The 24964-nt window shown below is 37.8% G+C and overlaps 3 protein-coding genes across 10 annotated transcripts; 2 read left to right on the forward strand and 1 right to left on the reverse strand.

The window, feature by feature from the left end:
• Nucleotides 1-240: 240 nt before the first annotated feature.
• On the forward strand, nt 241-15373 carry cnn1b (calponin 1, basic, smooth muscle, b). Its single transcript, XM_029437393.1, has 7 exons — nt 241-300; nt 7405-7526; nt 7663-7729; nt 8934-9071; nt 9388-9504; nt 10539-10685; nt 13170-15373. Exons 1-7 carry the CDS (start codon nt 241-243, stop codon nt 13404-13406), a joined length of 888 nt encoding a protein of 295 aa, XP_029293253.1. The 3' UTR covers nt 13407-15373.
• Nucleotides 15256-20017, reverse strand: elof1 (elongation factor 1). Of its 5 annotated transcripts, none has more exons than XM_029437400.1 (5): nt 19873-20017; nt 17856-17934; nt 16971-17102; nt 16816-16886; nt 15256-16087 (listed from the first exon to the last, which is right to left on the reverse strand). In XM_029437400.1, the coding sequence occupies exons 3-5, from the start codon at nt 17084-17086 to the stop codon at nt 16023-16025; spliced, it is 252 nt and encodes an 83-aa protein (XP_029293260.1). In that variant the 5' UTR covers nt 17087-17102; nt 17856-17934; nt 19873-20017; the 3' UTR covers nt 15256-16022. The 5 variants fall into 5 exon arrangements, with proteins under 5 accessions (XP_029293260.1, XP_029293258.1, XP_029293259.1 ...); XM_029437398.1 differs by having other exon boundaries at nt 17856-17973; nt 19873-20006; XM_029437399.1 differs by having other exon boundaries at nt 17856-17973; nt 19918-19989.
• On the forward strand, nt 19561-23929 carry tmem205 (transmembrane protein 205). Of its 4 annotated transcripts, none has more exons than XM_029437394.1 (4): nt 19561-19706; nt 21458-21566; nt 21681-21844; nt 21952-23929. In XM_029437394.1, the coding sequence occupies exons 2-4, from the start codon at nt 21467-21469 to the stop codon at nt 22252-22254; spliced, it is 567 nt and encodes a 188-aa protein (XP_029293254.1). In that variant the 5' UTR covers nt 19561-19706; nt 21458-21466; the 3' UTR covers nt 22255-23929. The 4 variants fall into 4 exon arrangements, with proteins under 4 accessions (XP_029293254.1, XP_029293256.1, XP_029293257.1 ...); XM_029437396.1 differs by having other exon boundaries at nt 19623-19716; XM_029437397.1 differs by lacking the exon at nt 19561-19706 and adding an exon at nt 19836-19958.
• Nucleotides 23930-24964: the final 1035 nt, after the last annotated feature.

Raw genomic sequence — 24964 nt, forward strand, 5'->3', positions numbered from 1 at the left:
AGAGCACACACATGGGAAGAGTTTAAAAAAGATTCAGAAAAGTGTCGGAAAGTTGTCGAAAAGCTTCACGAGCAGGTCCGAGCACAACTGCGACGAATAACTAATATTTAAAAATAAATACCCACGGATTTGTTCGGGACTTCTCTGTGTGTTCCCCCTTTCCTCGGACAGAGAGCTGTAACCTGCTTCTCATTTTTTAAAGCTCTCCTCAGCTCTACTGTAAATAGACAAAACGACAGAATGACAACACATTTCAGGAGCGGACCAGCCTTCGGTCTTTCTGCCGAGGTCAAGAGTAAGGTAGGTTTTCATTTTTTACATTATATAAAGTGTATCACCACCATAGACTGTATATGTGCAGAAAGCTACGTTGTAGCGGGAGCATTGATACCTAAAGTGAGGAGGTCAAGGGTCAATGAAGGCTCGCTAGCATGATGACGTACATTGTCAACAGTCAGACAGGCCTTATTTGAATATGTGTTCGTAAAATATAACTTATTAAATATGGTGTTCCTTAAAACAGAATATTATTAAGTGGGGTGTGTGGTTTACTGGTGGTTACTATGATATATTAAGGTCCATATATGGAGAAAGTATTGCTGGATAAATATATGCTAGTTGTAGTCATGTTGGCAAGGACACAAAACTTACCAACAATGTGCTGAATGGCTGTAACTCTTACCTCAAATCAGATATTAGTTAGAGTTAAAAGAGGCTGTGATGTGATGTCCTTCCAGTGGGATTCCAGGTTGTGTGCTTGCTTAGGAAACAGCTCAGGTTACACGCTCTGGTAATAGATCACACAGTGAGGGAAGTGATTGTTTTGGAGGGGAAAGTAGGTCTTTGTGGCCAGAATAATGTGTGTGATTGTGAAGGGGCAGGGCATTCGGTCTGTGAGAGTGGGGGTGAAGTTTGACTTGTATTACACATTTCTGTTATTGATTTCCTTGGCAGTAAGAAGTCAAACTGGCTGAAACATTACGAAATGTGAAAGTTTTGTAAATTTGTGAATATGAGTTTGTTGGTATTCAGAGTCAACATACAGATTAAGTTATTCCTCAGTTTAAGTAATGACTAAAGTTTGATTTGCAAAATTTAAAGGGATATAACGTGTGAGTGAGCGACATGGGGTCAGTAGTGGAAGATATTCTTTTACTTAATTAAAACATAGTTATACCACATTGTAAAAGTACTCGATTACAAGTAAAGGGCCTGCATTCAAAATATCACTTGAGTAAAAGCAAAGAAAGTATGATTAGTACTGGGTTCATGTCTGTTATAATATTGTTATAATATTATATCATCATTTTTGATGTATAAAATGTAAGCAGCATTTTGATTAGGCATGGGACGATATGTAAAGATTTTATGACACCATTACCCTGGTCAAAATAATTGCGATTAACGTTTTTTTTTCAAATGTGCGTAAAAATGTCACTAAAACAAATAGGAATCCTTTTACCTTACATTTAGTTAAGAAACAAGTATTTTTATGACAAAACTGATCGGACACGCATCTCTTCTTTGTGAAAAACAAACAATTGGGGCGCCCATGTACAGGCTGAGTCCGTACTGCAGCGGCCCGGGATCGATTCCAGCATGGGCCCTTAGCTGCATAGCTCTCTCTCTCTCTCTCTCTCTCTCTCTCTCGCTCTCGCTCTCGCTCACTACCAAATGAAGAAGAAATGCCCAAATAATGTTTTGCAAAAGAAAGAAAAACAATCTTAAATAAGGTCAACATAAATCATAAGGTCCCCATACATAAATAAAGGATACATATTTTAGTTTTTAAATAGCAACACTGTGAGTCTGTTCTTTCTTACATTTTTCACGAGCTACACACATTTTTCAAGTCGCTCATGTGAGGATATTCACGATTATTATATTGTGAGTAGTGTATTTTTGTTTTTATTGCAATCCAATTTAAATCGTATATTGTCCCGTCCCTAATGCACTACTTTACATGTTGTTAATAGTTTTATTACATTGGCTATTAATCTGTAAGGTAATATAGTGGAGTAAAATATTTCCCTTTTGAAATTAAATGAAGTTGAAGTAAGAAATAATCAGTTTATGCAGAAATACCTACTTGAGTAAATGTACTTGTACATTCCACCACTGACTGCATGGTGTTGTACCCAGCAAGGCGTGAACAACTGTGAGCATTTAAGCTGTCACCATCCTGACGGGAAGCGTTGATACAGTGATTATCAATAGAATTTAGTTTTTGTCTGCACTGCCTGTATCATGACAGTCGTGGCTGTGTACAGTGGGATGAGTCAGAGCTGCTGACAGTCTGTTCAGGAGGAGAAAGGTCAGCGTGCGAGTGTTCCAGCTCCCAGATCATCATCATCGTTATTGTCCTGCAGGGATTGCCTGAATAGTGCCATCTCTCATCAGAGCTTTAATCTCACACAGAGGTGCACTGCACTCTATAAGGACCCCACGCTCCTTTCATTACTGCTATTCAGCACTCAGCAGGCCCGTAGTCACTATTAGTGAATTTAGGCGCTGGTCTGGCTGTTTGGCTGCCATCTCTGTACCTCTTCCAAGTCGATTATGTACACAATGGCAAGGTGAGAAGTACAAACAGTGTTGGGCAGGGAAATATACAATTTCAATTTGAGTGTTAGGGCTTTATGGTTCATGCAGGGATGGTAAGTTCCAGCAGCATGACATCAGAGAGCAGCAGAACGACTAACAGGTTCATCAGCATAATCTAAATGGCCTTTTAAGGAGTGACCGAGCTCTGACTTGGAACTTGAGAAAGTGTCCTTACTGTAAACAGTTTACATGGGTGTCAGGAATGACAAAACACTGTCCTGACAGAACACAGGTGCACAGGAGATGGATGGTGCCGGCAGAGCAGCAGCTCACTCAATGGATCCATTTGGCACTGCATGAGGAGACATAAAGACACGATGTCAGTGGAACTATTTATTTGTTTGTGCATGGAGGGATTTCCACTATCAGTTAAAAACAGCTAGGCAGTTGGATATATTTACACACACAGTCTGTTCTCTGTTGTTGGACCCCCATGCTAACAAGCAATAATTAAAATGGCCTGTGAGATTCTCTATGTAGGCTGAGGGCCAATTATTTTGACTATGCTACTTTTGAAAGAAGAAATAACAATCATTTTTCTTACAACTTTAAAGTAAGGCTAAAACTAAAAATGTTAAATGTTTAAATGTTTTCATTATTCTAAAATGTCAGAAAGTGTTGAAAAAAGTCCATTCCAGTTTCTCAAAGTCCAAGGTGATGTCTTTTAATGTATGTGATGTCAGTCCAAAACCCAAAGATATTCACTTTAATATGATATAAAACAGAGAAAAGCAGAACATCTTCATATTTAAGAGGCTGAAAACAGCATTTTCTGCCATTTCTTCATGAAAATTTACTTTAACGATTTATCGATTGTTTTTCCTTCGATTAGTCAACTAATAGTTGCAGCTCTTAATAAAATAATACATAAACCTACCATTATTCATTTCAGTAGACTCAGGTTCTGCTACGACAACCCTACTTGGTCTGGTATGAGCAGTAGCTTATGGTGGCTAATGTTAGCTAGTGTTGGCTAGTGTTAGCTAGTGTTGGCTAGTGTTAGCTAATGTTGGCTAGTGGTAGCTAGTCTTAGCTAGTGTTAGCTAGTGTTGGCTAGTGTTGGCTAGTGTTGGCTAGTGTTAGCTATTGTTGGCTAGTCTTAGCTAGTGTTGGCTAGTGGTAGCTAGTCTTAGCTAGTGTTAGCTAGTGTTGGCTAGTGTTAGCTAGTGTTGGCTAGTGGTAGCTAGTCTTAGCTAGTCTTAGCTAGTGTTACATAGTGTTGGCTAGTGTTAGCTAGTGTTGGCTAGTGGTAGCTAGTCTTAGCTAGTGTTACATAGTGTTGGCTAGTGTTAGCTAGTGTTAGCTAGCGTTGGCGAGTGTTGGCTAGTGTTAGCTAGTGTTGGCTTGTGTTGGCTAGTATTAACGAGTGTTAGCTAGTGTTGGCTAATGTTAGCTAGTGTTGGCTATCCTTCAATAGATATTGCTGTGTAACTGACAGTACATGACTTTACTTAGTCAGTGCACTGACTCTATGACTTTTCTGTACTTATGCTACTATTACATTATGTTTTAAGCATTTATCGTCATTAACCTGTAACAAAATGTGTATATTTGAGCAAAAGTTTAATTGCCTAATAATTGTTTAATATTAGTGTTGAGTTTGGCTAACACAAATTATAACCTTTTTCAAACATCATTTAAAGAAATAAAGATATATAATTAATATGAAATTGTGTCTACACACTGCAGATGTACAATAACCTTGCCTAATGAATATACTGTGCAGACTGAAAACTCTTCTGTTCAGGTTGCACCTTGGCCCAGTAAAACATTTTTTAAAACTCTTTAACTTTATTGTCCCTAAGGGGGAAACTTGTCTTGCAGACAGGTTAAAAACATAGAACACACAGAGAGTAGGTACAAAGAACTTAATAAAAACATAATAAAATCCATGAATACATTAAGTGACCACAGGAAACCTAGCGTATGCCTTCGTTAAATCCTTCACCATCAGACCCCGGTAGTTAAATGGAAAACTAATCATCAGTTGGGTCATTGTGAGCATATAACAAGTTTAACACCAATGATCTTATTGGCCACTAACTATAGGTACTATATTCTCGATCTCCTATTGTCTGTAAATGGAGCACTTGATTGAGGCAGTTCAGCAATGCAAAATAAGCATCAGCTAAATAAATGTAATGTAATTACAGTCTAAAATTGGCTAAATGTTTTTTAAATAAGTAATTGATGTAACAAGTAAACCAGATGAAGTATTTCAATTCAGTGCCAGTTTACTTGTTCAAATACACAAGTACTGAATTTAAGTACAATTTTGAGGTACTTTACATGAGTATTTCCATTTGATTCTTCTTTCTACTTCTACACTACATTTTCGTTTAAAATACTTTACCTTTTTAGTTGACTAGCGTATTTGACACATTGAATAAAGAAAATAATCTGACGTCTTTAGGAAAAAGCAACAATACACTAATAAAGATTAAACGAGTTAGTAGTTTCCACCCTTTTTGCCTTGTGACCCTTTTCAAAAAATAGGGTGTAGTTGGGGTCCCTTGTCTATAAGTTGTTAACAGTTCCACCAAAGAGACATCCCCCCTCTAAACTTCTCACATGGTTTCATTTAAATAACTGTAGGTCGAATTAGCCTATATTTTACGAAAATATAAAATGAAAAATGTTTTTGTGTCGCAGAACTTTTTTGTTGCTCATATTTATTTATTTTCATTCATGCTGATGAATGAAAAATGGCTGTTGAGTGACTGCATCTCCGAACGCTGCGATGAGAATAACAACACAAGTGAATCTAACTGTGATCCTGGCCGGTCTTTATCACACGTGATTTACCTGAATAGTCGACTGGCTGTAAAAGGGCAGATTCTGTAAAACCCAGAGGGAAAGAGAGGAAAGAGAAATATGAGCCGAGCCAATCGGAGAGGACAGTCGGAGGAAGAGGGAGGAGTGTTTTTGGAAAGCTGTTTCTCCCAAGTTTGGTGTGATGGCCTGGAAGCTACACTATCCCTGCTGCTTTGAAATACTTGTTTGTGTTGGCTGCTGGTCCCAGACTGTGAAGACTTATCTGCAGAACATTCATGAAAAAGGGATGTGTGTGTGTGTGTGTGTGTGTGTGTGTGTGTGTGTGTGTGTGTGTGTGTGTGTGTGTGTGTGTGTGTGTGTGTGTGTGTGTGCGCAGAGGGGGAGCAGCCTTAAACCTAATGCCAGAATTTAAAGTATTAGGGGCAACATGTACGTGCCAATAAGGAAATACATGGAGAGAAGACGGAGAGGCCAGCGAGTTTCTCCATGCAGGAATGTCCACAGGCATTTTTCATTTTCATTCTTTCTTCCTGTTCTTTTTATACGCCTCACCTCCAAAGTATTTTTTTATCATACAGTAAGACTTTAAAACTGTACAATCATGTGCCATCCCTTTATGAGAAAACAACGGGTGAAATAGGTTATTTTTAGTTACTGAAAACCTGGCATGACAGAAACATTGTATTAAACTGAGGTAAAGACTTGATGTGCATGTGTTATTTAAAGATTTAAGAGATAATGGTGTTTAAAATAGTAAATACACAATATTACTATATGTTTTACTGCTATTATACCATCCCTCTTAGAATTTCTCTTTATTTATCCCAACCATAATGGAAAGGGTAACGCCATATTATATAGGTGTTATAATTAAAGGGGAACAATTGTTTGGGTCATTTGTATACTTCCATTTATTTAAATCCCAGTAAAAAAATAAAAAATAAAATGAGGTTTTTACTTTAGAAACAAGTCCTGTTTTTCTTTGGAGGCCAGAAAGAGATGAGTCTCTGCAACGTTTCTGTCTGCTGGACTTTGGAGATGTTGTTTATATGAATGCATCGTCTCAGTGCCTCAGCTCTCTGGATACCGTCGACCACGGGGCACTGAGTCATAACAAACCTCAAAACCCTGACGCACCACTGCACCCTATATGCTCGTGTTGGATGGTCTTCCCTGACCACCCGTAGACTGAAACACTGGCACATCCTTATGTATAAAGCTATTCTTGGTGCTCTTCCTCCATTCTTAAGGATCTACATTAGGAGGAAATGTAGTGGACCGTATCGGCTTCGCTCCGAGGACTTGTTTCTTCTAACTGTCCCAAAAGTCCGTACTGAACTGGCTTTTAGTTACGCTGCTCCGGCTGCCTGGAACCAGCTGCAGAATGAGCTGAAACTCAGAGAGCTGGTCTCTCTGAACAGACTTAAAGCAACTCCTAAAGACATTGAAGCAGACCGCTGTGTCTGTAAAGGTTTTAATTAATGTTGTGATTGTGATTGTTGTTTTTTGTCTGGAACTGTGCTGCTGCCTATCTTGGCCAGGACACTCTTGAAAAAGAGATTTTTAATCTCAATGAGACCTATCCTGGTGAAATAAAGGTTATAAATAAATAAATAGTAAAGAATGCACTCCAGGATAAATACTTCTAAATTTAAAAAATGATTTTTGTCAAAATTGTGATCTCCATTCACCGATTTAGAAAAGAAACAAACAGAATGGACGAGAGAGGAGACGTTCTGATGCATGGATATGATGACTCAATTAAAAAGGCTTAATTTGAATAACATGGAATGGAATTTATATTCCACTGGACAATATTTGACATGCTTTGGTGCACACAAGGGGCAAACTGCATAGTTTTTAATAAATCGGTTTTCCATTTCTCATGAAATTCCCTAGAAGGAAGGCTTGGTCAGGGAGAGTTTGATGAGCTGAAGTCAGATGTTGTTTTGTAACAAAACTGAATATAAAACATAAGTCCAGTCTCATATTTGACCTCTGACCTCTGTTCCATCTCCCATTCAGCTGGCAGGGAAGTATGACGCCCAGAAGGAAGAGGAGCTGAGAATGTGGATTGAGGATGTGACGGGCAAAAGGATGGGAGACGGATTCATGGACAGTCTGAAGGATGGAGTCCTGTTGTGCGAGTGAGTGGGGAGACTCTCAGAGGACGCTTGCAGAACATTTAATCATACTTCTTTCTGTGATATTATTACTGATTTGTTTCCAGAGTCCTGTTTAAAAATTGAAGTTTTTCTGGATTTTGTGTGTCTTTCTTTGTAGACTCATTAATGTGCTGCATCCAGGATCTGTGAGAAAGATCAGCAAATCCACTCAAAACTGGCACCAGGTAATGCACCAGCTCTGTGGAAAGAAAATAAGCCTTATTTGTCCTGCAAGTCTCAAAGTCATGGTCATTTTTCCAGAGCATGTGGAACTTGTGTTAGTCTCCCTCACTGGCATTGACAACAGAGTTTATTTACATTCCATAAAGTAGCTGCCATATCAAATGAAGCAAATCTCTGCATGGCCTTATATGAAGACTGAAAAAGCAAACAGTGCTTTCAAGAGCTCGATTGAAGTTCTTGCCAAACGTTCTCACTGTGATATTAACACTTGTAAATGAATGCACACAAATATCATTAGGGCAATTATCTTTTCTTTAGAGTTTCTGCACCAAACTGTAATCACAACATTAAAGCAATAGTGTGACATTTTGGGAAATGTGCATATTAACATTTAGGCAGAGAGTGTTTAGATGAAGAGAATGATACCACTCTGATGTCTGTACTTTAAATATGAAGCTATCGCTATGCAGCTGGTTAGCTTAGCTTAGCACAAAGACTGGAAACGGGTGGAAACAGCTAGCATGGCTCAGTCTAAAAGGAACAAAATCCATCCACCAGCTCCTCTACAGCTCACTAATGAATCATCATTATATCTCAGGCTTATATTGTATTTGGGCCATTGTAAGTAAAAAATTTTATATTTTTTACGTAACCATGGGAGTGGTGTAATATTAATAATATTAAGTTTAAAGTCGCAGATTTTCGGGAGATTAGTAAATCATACATTTGCCGGAAAAAACAAAAAAATTAAACAAATTTACAAGAAAAAACCTGTGGAGATGTGGTTCCTTGATTTAAAAAATGAATAAATACGCAAACGTATGACTTTATATCCCAGAGAATATTCATGAATGTTTCTCATATTTGTGAGTTTCTTTCTCAAAATATACCCCCTCCCCTGGCTCCGTCACTTATTTTACCTACAATGGCCCTAATACGCTGTCGTACAGGCTAGCTGTTTCCCCCTGTCTCCAGTCGTTGTGCTAAGCTAAGCTAACCGGCTCCCATCGATGGCTTCATATTCACCGTACAGACATGAGAGTGGTATTCATCTTTTCATCTAAATCTCGGAAAGAAAGTGCATGAAGAGAAAGGGATGGAAAAAGCGGCATTCAGGGTGAAACGCAAGGAAACTACTCAGCACTTTACGTAAGATGCCAAATAGATGCTCTTCTCAACTGTTTTTTTTTGCTTTTTTTCCCTCAGCTGGAAAACATAGGGAATTTTGTCCGTGCAATCACAGAGTACGGCCTGAGGCCAGATGACATCTTTGAGGCCAACGATCTGTTTGAGAATGTCAACTACACTCAGGTCCAGTGCACACTCCTCGCTCTGACTGGAATGGTGAGGGCAGCTACACACAGACACACACACACACACACACACACACACACACACACACACACACACTGTTACTGCAGTAACTTCTGAATGAGAGAATCGGGTGCAATCAACAAAACCTAAAGTAACTTAATAATTAAAAACCACGAGTATTAACGACGATGTGCATACATCTTACATCTTTGTGAGTGCTTTGTGTTGCATAGACTCGGCCTACAATATGGCCCCAACAGTAGAATAAAAACAATACGGGTATGAAAAATGCACTCTATTACCATCATTTTCCTCTCTGTCTCTGCCACTTCTCTCTCTCTCTTAGGCCAAGTCCAAAGGTTTCCACTCCAAGTACGACTTAGGAGTGAAGTACGCGGAGAAGCAGCAGCGCCGCTTCGCTCCAGAGAAGCTGAAGGAGGGACGTAACATCATAGGCCTGCAGGTCAGAGCGGCAGGAATGCTGAACCTGTCTTAAACTACCTTTATGACGATTATGCGATCAGAGATGTACTGCTGGCCCAGGGACAGTGGTTGAATGTAACTGAGTATATTTACTCAAGTACTGTACTTAAGAACTTTTTACTTTACTTGAGTCTTTTCTTTTCAAGCCACTTTCCACTTCTACTCAATTATTATACTTTTTACTTAACTACATTTATCTGACAGCTTTATTTGTTACTTTACAAATTAAGATTTTTACACTCAAAACATATTGAGTTTATTTTAATATGATTTTCTTCTTATAAATTAAACTTTCCAACAGTTTATATGAGTACAGCTAATACCATAAGTCCATTAATCAATTAATACATTGGCAACTATTTTGATGGTAGAAATCATTTCTTATGTAAAAAAAGCTTCTAAAATCAGAATTTTTTTAATGATTTTAATAATGTTAACGTATTATTAATAATGTTGGTTGGACAAAACAAACATTGAAGGTGTCACTTTGGACTCTGGGTAATTGTGTCGGCATCTCTCACTATTTTCAGAGTGTTGACAAACTATCAATCTATTTATGAAGAAAAGAATCTGCAGATTAATCCATAATGAAAATAATAATTAGTTAATATTTCTAAATGAGCTCCACCTCAACCAACTACTACAATAAAATCCTGCTTTTACATTAATGCATGAGTAATAATGATCTAATGATCTGATATATAATAGTATAAAACATTTCTTTTTACTTGCATACTTTTACTTAAGCAACATTTTCAATGCTGGACTTTTACTTGTGACAATACTTTCCCTCTGAATACTTCCTGCTGGACTCATGCAAAATACATCTTCTCTCACCTGCCCTGCTTTGGATTATTGATGTACAATATTATAACAGATTAATGGGAATTTGGCCACATAGGTTTGACCTGAAATTAGTTTTCAGTGGCCCAGATCCTGCCCGTAGTGATAACCATGTCCCCGCACTAACACCGTGTTTTCAGATATTTAAACTAAGTTTTGCTGTGTCTCTAGATGGGCACCAACAAGCTTGCCAGCCAAAAGGGCATGACCTCTTACGGCACACGACGCCATCTGTATGACTCCAAGATGGCCATGGAAAACCCCCTGGACCAGTCTACTATCAGCCTACAGATGGGCACCAACAAGGGAGCCAGCCAGGTGAGGAGAGACCTGCGTGTTACACTAAAATGAGATTAATAGATGTAAAGGGTAAGCCTGGAGTTGTTCTATGCTTTGTAATTGTCAACAAATCCTGTGAAAAGACCAAAACTAAGCTGAGATGCGATCCAGCGTGCATGTGAAGTATAGTTAGCAGGCCAGCAGAGATGCGTCCTGGCAGTTGGATGAAATAGTTATCTAAAAGTAATAAACAAACTGTTAAGATCGTCGGCCAAAAGCCATACATAAACAGCTAAAAGTATTGAATAAATTAGAGCTGCAACAATTAGTCGACTATGCTAAAATAGCAAAAGCTTTTTCTTTTGCCTCTCAAATATGGAGATTTCCTGCTTTACTGTTTTATATTATAATTAAGTGAATATCTTTGACAAATCAAGAAATTTCGAGACATCACCTTGGACTGGGATGGACATGTTTCACTATTTTCTGACATTTTGTAGACCAAACGATCAGTCCATTAATCTAGACAAGAGTCTCCAGATGAATCGATAATGAAACTAATCGTTAGTTGCAGTCCTAGAATAAATGCTTGAAATTTGTATGTGATAAAAGTAGTAGTTGTTTGTGGGATCAATTTATTGTTGGTTTTGGTCTTTTCATGGGATTTGTTAACAATAAGAAAAATATCTAATGTCACCAGCTTTATTCTTTGACTTAAATGAAGTACCGTATTTTCCGCACTATAGAGCGCACTGGATTATAAGGCGCACTGTCAATGAATGGTCTATTTTCGATCTTTTTTCATATATAAAGCGCACCGGACTATAAGGCGCATTAAGCGAAACAAAACAGTCAGATAAGTCAGTCAGTCAAACTTTATTAAACGTGTTCACAATAACTCTCAACATTGTTCAAACGTTAATGAGCGTATTCACAATAACTCCCAACCTTGTTTAGTTGTAACACGTAAAAAAAACAGTCAAATGGTCTTCTTTACTTGGCGCAGGTCATCTTCTTGCTTCCTCCACTTCCGTACCATTGATTCATTAATGTTGAATTCTCTCGCAGCTGCTCTATTCCCATGTTCTACTGCGTGACTGATAGCCTTGAGTTTGAAGTCCGCGTCGTAAGCGTGTCTCTTGACAGGTGCCATTTTGGGGTCCTTATACACACACACACTGTAATATTATGGTGAAGCACAGTATGTATTACTCCGCGACACGGACTACGGTAGCCGTAATGCTGCAAGCGGTGTGGCTTTGTAGTTTACCAAAGTCATACTAAAACATTTTGACAGAGCGCCGTGTACCACACAAATTCGCTTCGTGATCAGTAACCACAACCAGAATTAATCCATATATAAAGCGCTCCGGATTATAAGGCGCACTGTCGCTTTTTGAGAAAATTAAAGGCTTTTAAGTGCGCCTTATAGTGCGGAAAATACGGTACACACTACCTTCAAATGTTTGGAGTCACCTGCCACAAAGGCTTGTTGTGTCCCGTCAGACGTCTGAGAGGACTACTCTCTACTTTTGAATGGTCTTCATGAAAGTCCTCTATAGGAATAGATGTTATTTTGAATGAAGGATTTGTTTTGAACAAAACGCAGTACAATGATTCAACCGAACTGACAACTGGAGATGCCTCTGAGCAGCAGTTCAATAAGAATAGAAGAAATCAGCAGTCATTGCTAAAATAAACTGGAAGCTCAGCAAATCAAATGTGTACAGATTTAAATAGGAACAGGTCATGTACACAATAATACCTCTAGCAAGCAGGAAATACCAGGCAACATACTTCACAATAGAAATAGGAGGTTAGTGAAGGGTAAGCACTGCTGGAGCTGGATCAGGGAATATCAGATGAGTCGACTGCAGAGGAGAAACACAGACAAAGTAAATATTTAAAGCCCAATAATTCTATTTCAATTGTAAATAATACATATATACACATATTAAGCTGCAGCAAAACGTTTTTACAGGGAACTTAAGCAGTGATCTATGCTCTCTTCAAAGCCACCAGACTCCATTGACAAAAACAGTCATTTTAGCTCACAGAACACAGGATCTGCTGGTCCACTGCTGCCTCGCTCAGTTAGGTACTTTGTGTTGTGTGACTTTAGTAAATCCAAACTAACCCTAAAGACACCAAAGTCACAAAATAACACAAACTGGTCGATCGAGGCAACTGTAGAAGCGACTCCTGTGTACTGTGAGGTGAAATGACTGTTTTTGTCAAAGGAGTCTGGTGTCTTTGAAGAGGGCTAAAAAACGTAGCTACAATTCCATGACAACTCCTCTCTGTTACGTGCCGCCCGCTTACACCGACTATGAATACGTTTTTATTCAATCCCACTTTTAATAATTCTAACTATCCCTTTTAAAATAGCAATTATTGAAGAAAAACGTCAATATAACAAACTTTTAAACAGCAATGTATATATTTATGTCAATAGTCAGTCTGTTCAAGAAACGTAATATTATAGTAATATATTAACCTGCAGAACGCTTTCTGTCCCCGCAGGCTGGCATGACAGCCCCGGGAACTAGGAGGCACATCTTTGACAAGAAGCTGGAGCTGGAGAACTGTGACAGCACCACCATCTCTCTGCAGATGGGAACCAACAAAGTGGCCTCCCAGCAGGGCATGACCTCCTACGGCCTTCCCCGCCAGGTCTACGACAACAAGTACTGCGTCAACCCCACCGAGGCCTACGACAACGGGAGTGAGGAGTTTGATGGCTACCAGCACTCTGACTAAGAAAACCACAGACGGCCTCACCCCCACCTCCCTCCTCTTTGCTTACCTTCAGACCAAACACAACTTTGTCTTTGTGTCGAGCAAACCTTCCAGACTGTTATTTAACACTGATTGACGTCATCTTCATTCCCCATCTTTTTCTAAACCTTTTACTCTTAGGAATGGATTTATCTTTCCATGAGTAAAAGAAGAAAAGTAGTGTTTGCACTGACCTTACGTCAAAGATTTCATACAGTGGCCAACCTCTGTATCTCGTTGCTCTGATGAATTTTAATACCGCTAAAAACACCAAAGCAACACTCAGATATAATGACCTTTGCTATTTATAGATTTTTTTGCTACCGCTTTTTATACTTGCAGTGTAATTTTCGATTTTTAACTGTCTTCCCTACAATCCAGTTGGAGCACTGTCAAAGCAGAATTTAAAGCTCCTTGAAAGGAAACAAGTGACCAAGTTGGTGCTATTGAACTTTGACCTTGTTGGAACCGAGTCCACGTCCGTATTGGAGCTCCGCAGGCTCTAGGATCACCCCTCCTCGGGATGACACAGAGGTTCCGGGTCCACAGACTGACCGGGGCCCGGCGATGCAGGAGGACTCGTAGCTTTGTGCGGACATTGCTTTGTTTTGTGAGCACCTGCGCTGTCATGTTCACAATAGCCTGCCAAATTACCCATCACGCCATTTTTACAGGGCTAATTTACATGGTTTTGTGTTCTTTGGTATTTAAGGAAGTATTTAGAAACAGTAAAAGGGGTCTGTCAGACAATGTTTTGTAAAGTAAAAGCAAATGTGTTGTGATATTTAGTTTGAAGTTAGGGTAACTTAGTCACCAGTAGTTTTTGTCCTGTCGTTTCTTCGATCCCTTTTGGAAACGTCTTGTATTTATGCCTCAGTGAACTTTGCTGTTGCTCGGTTTGGGCTTTACCTGTCTTCACCTTGTGTGCAGTACGCAGTGGTGGAATTTAACTCAGTACATTTGCTCAGAGATTGTACTTAGGGACACATTTGAGGTACTTTACTTGAGTATTTCCATTTGATGCCACTTTATACTTCTACAGATGCAGATGCTTATATTGTACTTCTTACTCTACTAGTTAGTCAGTTATAGTTACTTTCCAAAAAAAACATAACCTCAAGGTAATAACATTTAACAAATGAGGTTATAGGGAATATTATTATATTATATTGTTATTGAGCATGGAGTAGTTTTACATACTTCTACCTCAGCATCATTTCAAATTCAGGACGTTTACTTGTAATGGGGTATTTCTCCATGTGGTATTGCTACTTTTACTCAAGTAAAGTATCTGAGTAATTCATTCACCACTGTCAGTAAATGGCAAAATCAAAGTAGATCCATGTGTGTGTGTGTGTGTGTAGTCCCCGATTATATTAAGTGAATCATGCCAAATATACAGATGAGATTCTCGTCATACTGTAAACCCACCGAATTTATTGAATGTAATGTTATTGGAAGGTTGGACACGAGCTGTTACGGGATTCATTTTCAATATTAAAAGGCATAAATGTGCATTTACAAAGCTACAGAAGCCCCGGCGGTCTAGTGTTACACATCAGAGCATTTGTTGGTGTAACATTCTGATTTATTGGCTTTGAATTACTGTCAGAATTAGCTGTTAATAAGCTTCATGTTTGCTGAATGGACAAATATATTGGAGCTTTGAATTGTTCATCATTCAGCAACAGAAAACATCACAGGCATGACTAAGGACATGTAGCAGTGTGCCATCTAGTGGGGGAAAGCACATGTACACTTACTGTATTTTCAGTCCATCAACGTCTAAACATTCCCTTTGTTCATTCGAGTGTCAGAATGCAGTTTTTAGCTCCGTGTGATATCAAAAATTATTCAAACTATTCACTTTTTCCTAACATTGATTTTTTTTTTTTTATGAGTTTCACTAAACATGACATTTGTGCAATAAAAAACACTTGAAAAATACGGTTCTGATTAAATTTTTTCATTACTTAAAAATACACAGTTGTGAAATACACAGAAGGAGAGTAATACAAATTACATGATTGTGATTTAAGAAAGGAAAATAATAAAAATCAGTACAAATATATATACTGGTCCAAAAAAACAAAAGGTTGGTAAAGATTTGGCATTTTAAAAAAATCTAACAAAAATGGTTCAGTGCATTATTAGAGATGGGGTTGAAAAATAAAGAAAACTACAAAAGTAACACACGCTTGTGTGATCATCTACTACATAACAACCTAAAGACAAGACACCATAAACACAAAGAATACCAAGGGAGGACATGTTTTACACTGGTGGAAAGTTAAACTTACATTTTTAGTCCAAAAAAAAAAAAATCATAAAAAAAAAAAAAAGTATCATAAGCTAATCACTGACAGACAACATGGCAACCCTCTGGCCCAGCCGGAGGAACGTGTCGTGCTCAGCAAGACATGTTGTAGCAAAATTGCAAAAAACTAAGCATGTCACGCTAAAATATAATGCTTCAATTGTTTGTAAACAATTTTGCTACATTGTGCTGGCTGAACAGGAGCATATAAGTGAACCAATCACAGGGGTGAACTGTAAGCGAGTGAGGTTAGAGAGCGGTGAGGTCACAGGAAAACATGACTATTGATTGGCTGATTCACAGGCATCGATCCAATCACTGTAAACGTCCACTGGCTCGGACAGATCTGGTGGGGAAAAGGTTAAGGGGCATTCCAAAACAATGAAAATGTGTTCCTCGGCCTTAGACCTGACATTTCATAAACCTTTGAGATTTGAGAATTGGTACACGACTTGCCAAGTTGACGTCATATTACGCAGAAACATGGCAGACGAAAGTAAACGTTGGGTTGATGGTAACTCTAACCCTTTTTATTGATTGCATGTTATTTGCTCACATGCAATTTGTAATATGGTATTAGGTGGTAAGTGTTAGTTGCTGTCCATGTAGAGTGACCTAGATTAGTTAGAAAAGTCAATTATTAGTGGAGTGTCTTGTAAGCTGAGTGATTACACCACATGCCGTATAACAGCAATGTCCAGGGTTCAATTCCAGCCTTGGGGAACATCTCTGTCCCCCATTTATACACTATTACCCGGCAAATAAAGACGAAAATCCCTAATGACATCTTATAAAAAGAGAAGTTAATTAGTTAGTTAGTTATTAGTTGTTTTAATTAAATACTGATAAAGAGCTTTAAGCGTGTTATTTAAACGCTCTGAGCAATAAAATACATCACATCTTTGTAGCGCCCGTGTTGTTTCCACATTACAACATAGAGCTCATGAGCTCCCCGAAGTCAGAAGAACAACTTCCCAACTCGGGAAATGGCACCATCTGAGGAGCACCTAAATGCACCATGAATCCTTACAATTGGTCACACATGTTGAAATCCTTCGTTAGTTAAAAGGATACAGGTTATTGGAGTCTGGAACTCCTCCAAGCAAACACTGCATGATATAATTCCTGTGTTGCGGGTTCGTTCCCTAGGAAACAGTTAGTATTTTAGTTATGTTGTTGCTCATGATGCATTTCTCTATTTCTTAAAAAAATAAAGCTTAGTTACTTACATTTTGACATCGCAGGATTTTTCGTGGTTACAGAACGGGCAAGTGAACTGGACGTCCAGGTTACCTGTCATTTTTTTCTTTGGAGGTGGCTTTCTCTTTGACTTTCTGCGCCCCATTTGTAATGCTGTATATCTGCAGAAAACAGGAAAGAAAATGTTGAATAAAAGTAGTTTGTAGCTTCCACAGAGATGCCAAAGTACCAATGTTTATGCATCTGTGTTTATGTTGTTGAATTAATGAGAATTTCCCCATTTACTTTTGCCAAATATTTCACAGTAGGTTAGTACAGTATTTTTTATAAGGCTTTTTATCCATACTACTACAAAAAGAAAAACTGCTTTATTCTACCACCTACATACTTATGTTATGCCTAGTAATGTTTATAATGCCTTCAGCTACTGTGTAGCTTGAATATAGAGGTAAATATAGAAGACAATAATTCATACATTATTAATAAACAGTTTTTGAACGCTCACCTGCATCACAGCCAGGTACAATAAAAATCACTGGATCCAAACTAACAGTCTCCTGTGATAACATTACAACTTTTCCTCGTGGACAATAAGTAACGTTGACCCCAATTTAAATAGCAACATCTGAATTATGTGTTATTACAGCCGCATTCGTCTACAGATCAATTTCGGCCGAACAAATCCACTTACGTCAAACAAGATGAGAAAAACACAGAAGCGCCAAAAGGCTACTGCTACACGCTAGCAAGCTAACTCGCTAACGGCTGCTAGCCTGTAGGTAAAGACTGTATGAGATAAACAGAAAAACACTTTTAATAAACGGCTTTGAAGGTACAACTGAAGTGCGTGTTTGGTGTGTCATGGTTTGTATTATTCCGCATTTGCGTAATGATGTGACTGTTGTGTGTCTTACCAAAGGGATGTCTTGCAGCGGAGGATGCTCTCTATTCAACTTCATCCGGGTGCAGCGCAGCATCTCTCTGGCGCCACGTCTGATTGGTTATTTGGGAATTTGACCGGTTTTTTATTGGCTCAAACAGGGAGACAGAAATCCCCCATTAGTGCGAATGGATAGACAGACTATATGTCTATATATATATATATATATATATATATATATATATATATATATATATATATAATATATATATATATATATATATATATATATATCTATATATATCTATCTACGATTATATATAGATATATATATATACTCTACTCTCTCTATATCTCTCTATATAGCTAGTCCGTCTATATAATCTAAGTATATCGTCATATCTCTCATATCTATATCCCTCTATATCTATACCGTTATATATATATATACTATATATATATATATATATATATATATATATATAATAATGACTAAATCGTTGGTGACCCATCGTTGGCAGTTTCTGTACTGTGGCCAGGGCGAAAACCAGACTGGAATTTTTCAAAGAGGTTATTGAAGTTGAAATGGTCCTGAATCTGAGTGGCAACTACTTTTTCCAGCACCTTGGATAGAAATGGCAGGTTGGAGATGGATATGTAGTTGGCAAGGACATCTGGGTCTAAGGTGGGTTTTTTGAGGAGTAGTTTGATGACAGCAGTTTTTAAAGGGGATGGAACATGACCAGACTGGAGGGAGTGGTTTGTCACTGTAGAGATGAGGGGACTTATGGCACAAATGTTAGATTTGACCAGGGCTGTGGGAAAGGGGTCCAGGGCACAGGTGGAGGGTTTCATCTTTTTGATGATGGCCTCAACCTCTCTCTCTCTCTCTCTCTCTCTCTCTCTCTCTCTCTCTCTCTCTCTCTCTCTCTCTCTCTCTCTCTCTCTCTCTCTCTCTCTCTCCTCTCTCTCTCTCTATATATATATATATAGACATATATATATATATGTGATATACATATACATATATATATATATATGTGTGTATATACATATACATATTAAGAGATATATATTATAGTATGATGTATATATGGGATATACATATACATATACATATAGATGAGAGTATAGAGAGATATACATAGAGAGACAGAGAGATAGACAGAGTAGAGAGAGAGAGAGATAACAGAGAGAGAGAGAGAGAGAGATATAGAATACATATAGATATAGACATATAGATATATAGATATAGATAGAATAGATATATATAGATATATAGATATATACATATATATATATATATATATAGATATATACATAGATATATATATATACACATATATAGACATATATAATATAGACATATATATAATATAGACAATATATATATCTATATATATATATACACATATAATAGACATATATATATATCTATATATATATATACATATCTATATAGACATATATATATATATAGACATATATATATATATATAGACATATATATATAGACATATATATATATAGACATATATATATATATAGACATATATATATATATATATATATATATATATATATATATATATATATATATATATATATAGAAAAAAAGCACACATTCCGTGGAGGACGAAATATATATCTGTAGAAAGTAAAACTTTGAATGAAACAAAATTACAAAACAAAAGAATTGATGAATGGGTGAAATATTATAAAATATTCATTTTCAAAGAATACCATTGGTCTGTCTCGTCTCAAGGGGCGGGGCTTGTTGGCACAATAACATGACGGAGGAAGTAGCTTGACTGAACCTGGTGTCATACTCACGTTATTAATTTACATTTGGCGTTCATAATAAGTGACAGGAAAAGGAAAAAAGGTAAGTGCAGGTGTGTGTAACGTGTAGTGAGTAACTGTAACGTTATTTCTCTTGGTGAAATGCTAAATGAAACTAGCATAAAACTTGTGCAACCTGTGTGTAACTCTCCCTTAGCTCAGAGGCTAAATCTGGTTAGCTTGTCAGTTCCAGCCAGTCTTAAAGTTACCTGTTGTTGACAGAGTAGCTCCAGGTTCGCTGTTTCTGTATTTACCTTTATCACCACAAGATGATACGTTGTTGCCTCGGGGATGCGTATGTATAACGTTCGACTAGAATTGTGATTGAATTCTGGAATGTATTTAGTCTGCTCTGCCTCTCACTGTTATCTTATTCTGGAGAGATATCATGTCTGCTGCACGTGTGGCGCAACAGGCTGAAAAGATACACAAGACCTTTATCTCTGTGGCCCAGATCCTGTGTTAGACCTGCCATCTTTAACCATTTAACGTTATTTCCCTTTATCAGTGTAATACTTCACGACTTAAACATGATGCTTAAGTGATGGCAGAATTCAGCTACAGAAAGTGTGTCCCCGAGTTGTAAAATAATGGTTTTATTCAATGGATTGTCATTTTCTGTACAGTACTTATCCACTGGTTGGAAGATTACTTCTTTTTTTTTAATTCTTCTTTCAAGAGTACACTGTACAGTTTGACAGTTAGTGTGTATATGTTTAAAAGTCTTCATATATTCTTTAATTACATTTTTCATTTATGTGTGTACAATTTACCATATATAAGTTTACAATAAATCCCATGTTATATTTATCATGTTAAAAATATAGAACAACATTGTTAAACTCAAGTTTGATATTATTAACACAAAATGTAATCTTTGATTCGAGTCCAAAAAGTAACTGAAGCTATACAATGGGGAAATAAATGTGTTCAATGTGTAATTCTGAGCACCTGCTCCAAAGAAATAGGGGGCAGTATTTCACCTTTAAACTGGGTTCATACAATCTCTAATGTTTATATTTTAGTAGTTTGGCATAGTTATTGAATTCTAATGTATTCTTTATATTGTTTGTTGCATTTACTCCTGTGTAATGCCTGTCAGTCAGTCAGCAGGGCAAGAATACCAAAATTCAACCAAACTGCTGTAACTGAGAGCTGATAAAAAGCCACTGCTATTTCATAATCTTCACATGGTGTTTATCCATCTGTGTTTACTGGGGCACTAATGTTAACCGGGGCTGGAGTCCGTTTAACGTTTCGTTAGTTTGTTTATTGGACTAAATCCAAAGTGGCAGAAACTAGAGAATGATCTGCATATTCGTGTCTTCTTCCTGGTAGAGTGCATACAAAAAGCTAGGGGGGGGTTTTGTCATGTCAATGATTAGCAAACAACATTGATTTTGATGCTTTTTTATGTTTTGTGCAGGAAACCAGAAAATAGCATGTATTTGCCCCACAGGGCAAACAAGAAAAAAAGCCAAAATTGGGTGGGAAATAGTGAAAACCACAGTTTTGAGGACAGAGCTATATAATAAAATGCATACATTAATGCTGTAATGGCTGTGGAATATATATATTTTTTATTTAATGGCTCTTAATGGGGACATTTTTGTCCCTAAGGGTCTGAGTGTCTGTATTTTGGCTAGTTTGAACTTCTAAAAAAAGAATATAAATAAAGACTCACGCCTTTGCCAAAATATAGGCACGAAGGTCAGAAAGAAAAAAAATATGTAAAGGAAAACAAAATATGGTTTAACGTAGGCTAACTATGTATATATTGTATGTATTTTGCAGAGTGACACCATGGCAACAGAGGGGGAGCCCACAGACTTGGTCAAAGTGCTGCACCTCCTGGTGCTCTCTTTCTCCTGGGGTATGCAGGTCTGGGTCTCCTTCATAGCAGGTGTGAGCACAAACAGAAGAGATGGCTGCAACATATGCATTCCTGCTTCAACACCATATTTCCAGATACCAGATTTCTGACACCTTTTCTTGGTCTTGATGTGTGTGCCTGCAGGTTTTGCATTGGTGTTGCAGGTAAGTCGGCATACCTTTGGCCTGGTGCAGAGTAAGCTCTTCCCTGTGTACTTCTACTGCCTTCTGGGTAGCAACGTAGTAAGCCTGGCTGTTTTTGCTGTGTACCACCCCAGGGAGCTGCTGGACTGGCATGAAAGTGTGCAGGTCAAACATCACACATGCACATACAATGTTAAATACTTATTTTAATCTCAATATTTGCAATTAAATCATCACCATCCTTCAGTAAGGTATATCTTCTTGTCCTGCAGATGGTTTTGTACTTTGTGGCACTGATCATGGCGGGCCTGAATGCCCAGTGGTTCGGCCCAACGGCCACTGAGGTGATGTTCCAGATGAGGGAAGTGGAGAAGGAGCATGACCTGGGGAACCAGATTGGCTTGGGCAGCCAGAAAGAGGCTTATGCTAAACTCAAAGAGCAGGACCCCAAGTACAGAGCCTACAAGCGCACGTTTGGCTGCTACCACGGGTTGTCCAACCTCTGCAACCTGATAGGATTCATCTGCACCTCAACTAATTTGATCTACACAGCTCTGAATTTATCCACCATTTAGAGAAGAGTAGGTTTAAATCTAGTATCTGTGGACTTGAGTTAAATATACCCACAAATTAAAGTATAAGTGAATCCCTGCTACAGCTTTCCCAAGTGTCCTTATGAGGGAGGATGCCTTTGTTGCCATTGAGATTCCAAAAGAACCCCCCATTGCTATTCACTCTTATCGAGAAGGATCTAGCTCTAGATCATCAGGATATAATAGCATGCGTCAGTTTGAATAAGCCACACGACCTCCACCAACAACACCAAGGTAAACAATACAACCTTATATTCTGATGCAACCATAACTTATAAAGTTATAATACAGTGACATGCAAACATTATTTACTGGTAAGAAGCTTAACAAACGTGTATGATTTTACAGCTTAACACAGAATAACACATATTACACCATGGGTCCTGGAGATGGTGGGCTCGACCTGGAGCCCTTCAGCTTTTGCTTTAACTGGTTGTCAGTTCAGCACTTTCCCTACTGTCAATCAATATCTAATTAAGGCTGCACAAAATAGGATGGTTTTTTTGTATTTGTTTTTGATTACATTGCTCATGATTGTAACTTTTCATTTAAAAACACATAAATGTTATCACCAAACCATAGAGCTGTGTGGGAAATGTCTTGCTTCCCCAGCAGGGGGCGATGTTTAGACACAATTGTATTCAGTGAAAGTTTGTTGCTGAGCACAGAATAGATTAGTTGTGCATTTCATTTGTAAAAAATATTGTATTTCTAGATATTTTAATGAAATTGTTAAATGTGCCAATGCTGTTGAACTAACACTGTGATTGGGAGATTAAACGGCGTGCTGTTAATATTCTCTCATGTGCGTCCACTGTTATTTATTTAAACATGTACTGGTCTGTCAGCTTTGTATGCTCTAAAACCAAACACTTGTTTTATTGCAATGGTTTGGAAAGACGCTGTGCTTTAATCCTAATAGATTCACATTGATGAGGGAACCCAGACCCAACAGACAGTGCCTGGATTTGGAATAGGCAGCTTTTTATTTAATTACCAATGACGCACATCAGGTTTTGAGAGGACCAGCCTTGAAAACAAAGAACACTGCTTTGCTGGCCAGCTACAGGATGAGAGTAGCTCTGTCCTTGTTACAGCTACAATATCAGCACTAATGGATTATAATGGTAATAATTGATAATGATAATAATTATTCATGTTTGCCTTTTTTTAAAGATGTTTTCAATAATAATTTAATGAGATTCTTTTATTGCTTTCTAGTTCATTAAAATACAGTATGCCGTTTGTGTTATCTTGCTGACATTGTGTGTTAGTGCCTTGTTGTCAGTTTGGAGATTGTACAAGGAAGTTGGTCCAAATGTCTACACATTTTGAAACCCTCAGTGACTTTACTGGGTCTTTCCTGTCAAGCTGCCCCAGTAGCATCAGGAAATAAAGTAAACCTTGTTTAACCAAAGAACAAGTTTATCCACTAATCGCTTCATGCCATGGCCTGGGAGAAAGTTCAAGTGAAACGTTTACTTCCTGCATACAGTTTGAGAAGTGGAAGGAATGTTGGTATGAATAACCCCATAACAACTATACACAGTATAGTAATGAGTAGATCTGGACTGTTGAAATACTATTTAAGAAGGGCCAGATTTGAAAAAAAGTGAAGTGCCAAGGGTTGTTTTAATAAACACAATGTTGCATTGAACATCCATCGTCCACTGCTTATCCGGGGTCGGGTCGCAGGGGGGCCGCAGCTCCAGTAGGAAACCCCAATCATCTCTTTTCCAGGCATTTTAACATTTTTTTTTAAAACTCAGTTTGATTCCCTTAAATATCTTTTGCTTAAACAGCCTGGGTTAAAACCTTTTAACAAAATAAGTATTTCTGTGCTTAACAATAGACATAACTAATTAATTGGCCAATTAGCCTAATAAAAAACAATAACCACACTATGTAAACACCCATAAACTTACAATGTTAGTTAAATGATACATGATATTTATTTATTTTAATTTTTAATTTTTATATTTTCTTTAATATTGATAAATGATCAAAAGTTAAAGGGTTGGATTCGGCCTGCAGGCTGCCAATTGAATAGGCCTGGTGTAAATTATAAGTACAGACATGAAGAACATTTTAACTGTTTAGAAATTCCTCCATTCAAGTAAAACATGAGGATGTTTTGAGGACTTGCACCAGACACCTTCCGTCATTCCTGACCTACACAAGGAAGTGAATTTATGTGTAAGAGAGAAAGTCACTGCAGCAATTACACACTCAGAGTCTGAGCATAGACTGCTGCTGGTTCAAGGACCATCATTTGGAACTCCATTAATACTGCAGAGCAGCCCTGCAGTATTATAGTGTGTTAAATAAATTATGAGATGAGTCTAAAGCAGCTTTATTCAATCATCTAATGTGGAAATGTAGACCTAATTTGCAATTGTCTGATTTCAGTGATGAATGTAAACCTGCGTAGCATTAAAACCTTGAAATCATGATACAATGTACAATTTATCAAAGGATAAAAGAACATTTACCACACACACACACACACACACACACACACACACACACACACACACACACACACACACACACACACACACACACACCTCTGCTTTACAGTCAGTGAATATTCACCTTTCTCTGTGTACCAGAAACAGAACACAACTATTGAAGCTCATAACCAAGAGGGAGCACTGCAAGTTCCTATAAAGAGATGAAGTATTTGCAACAA

Source organism: Cottoperca gobio, chromosome 8 (genome assembly GCF_900634415.1).
Source record: "Cottoperca gobio chromosome 8, fCotGob3.1, whole genome shotgun sequence".
Taxonomy (NCBI): Eukaryota; Metazoa; Chordata; class Actinopteri; order Perciformes; family Bovichtidae; genus Cottoperca; species Cottoperca gobio.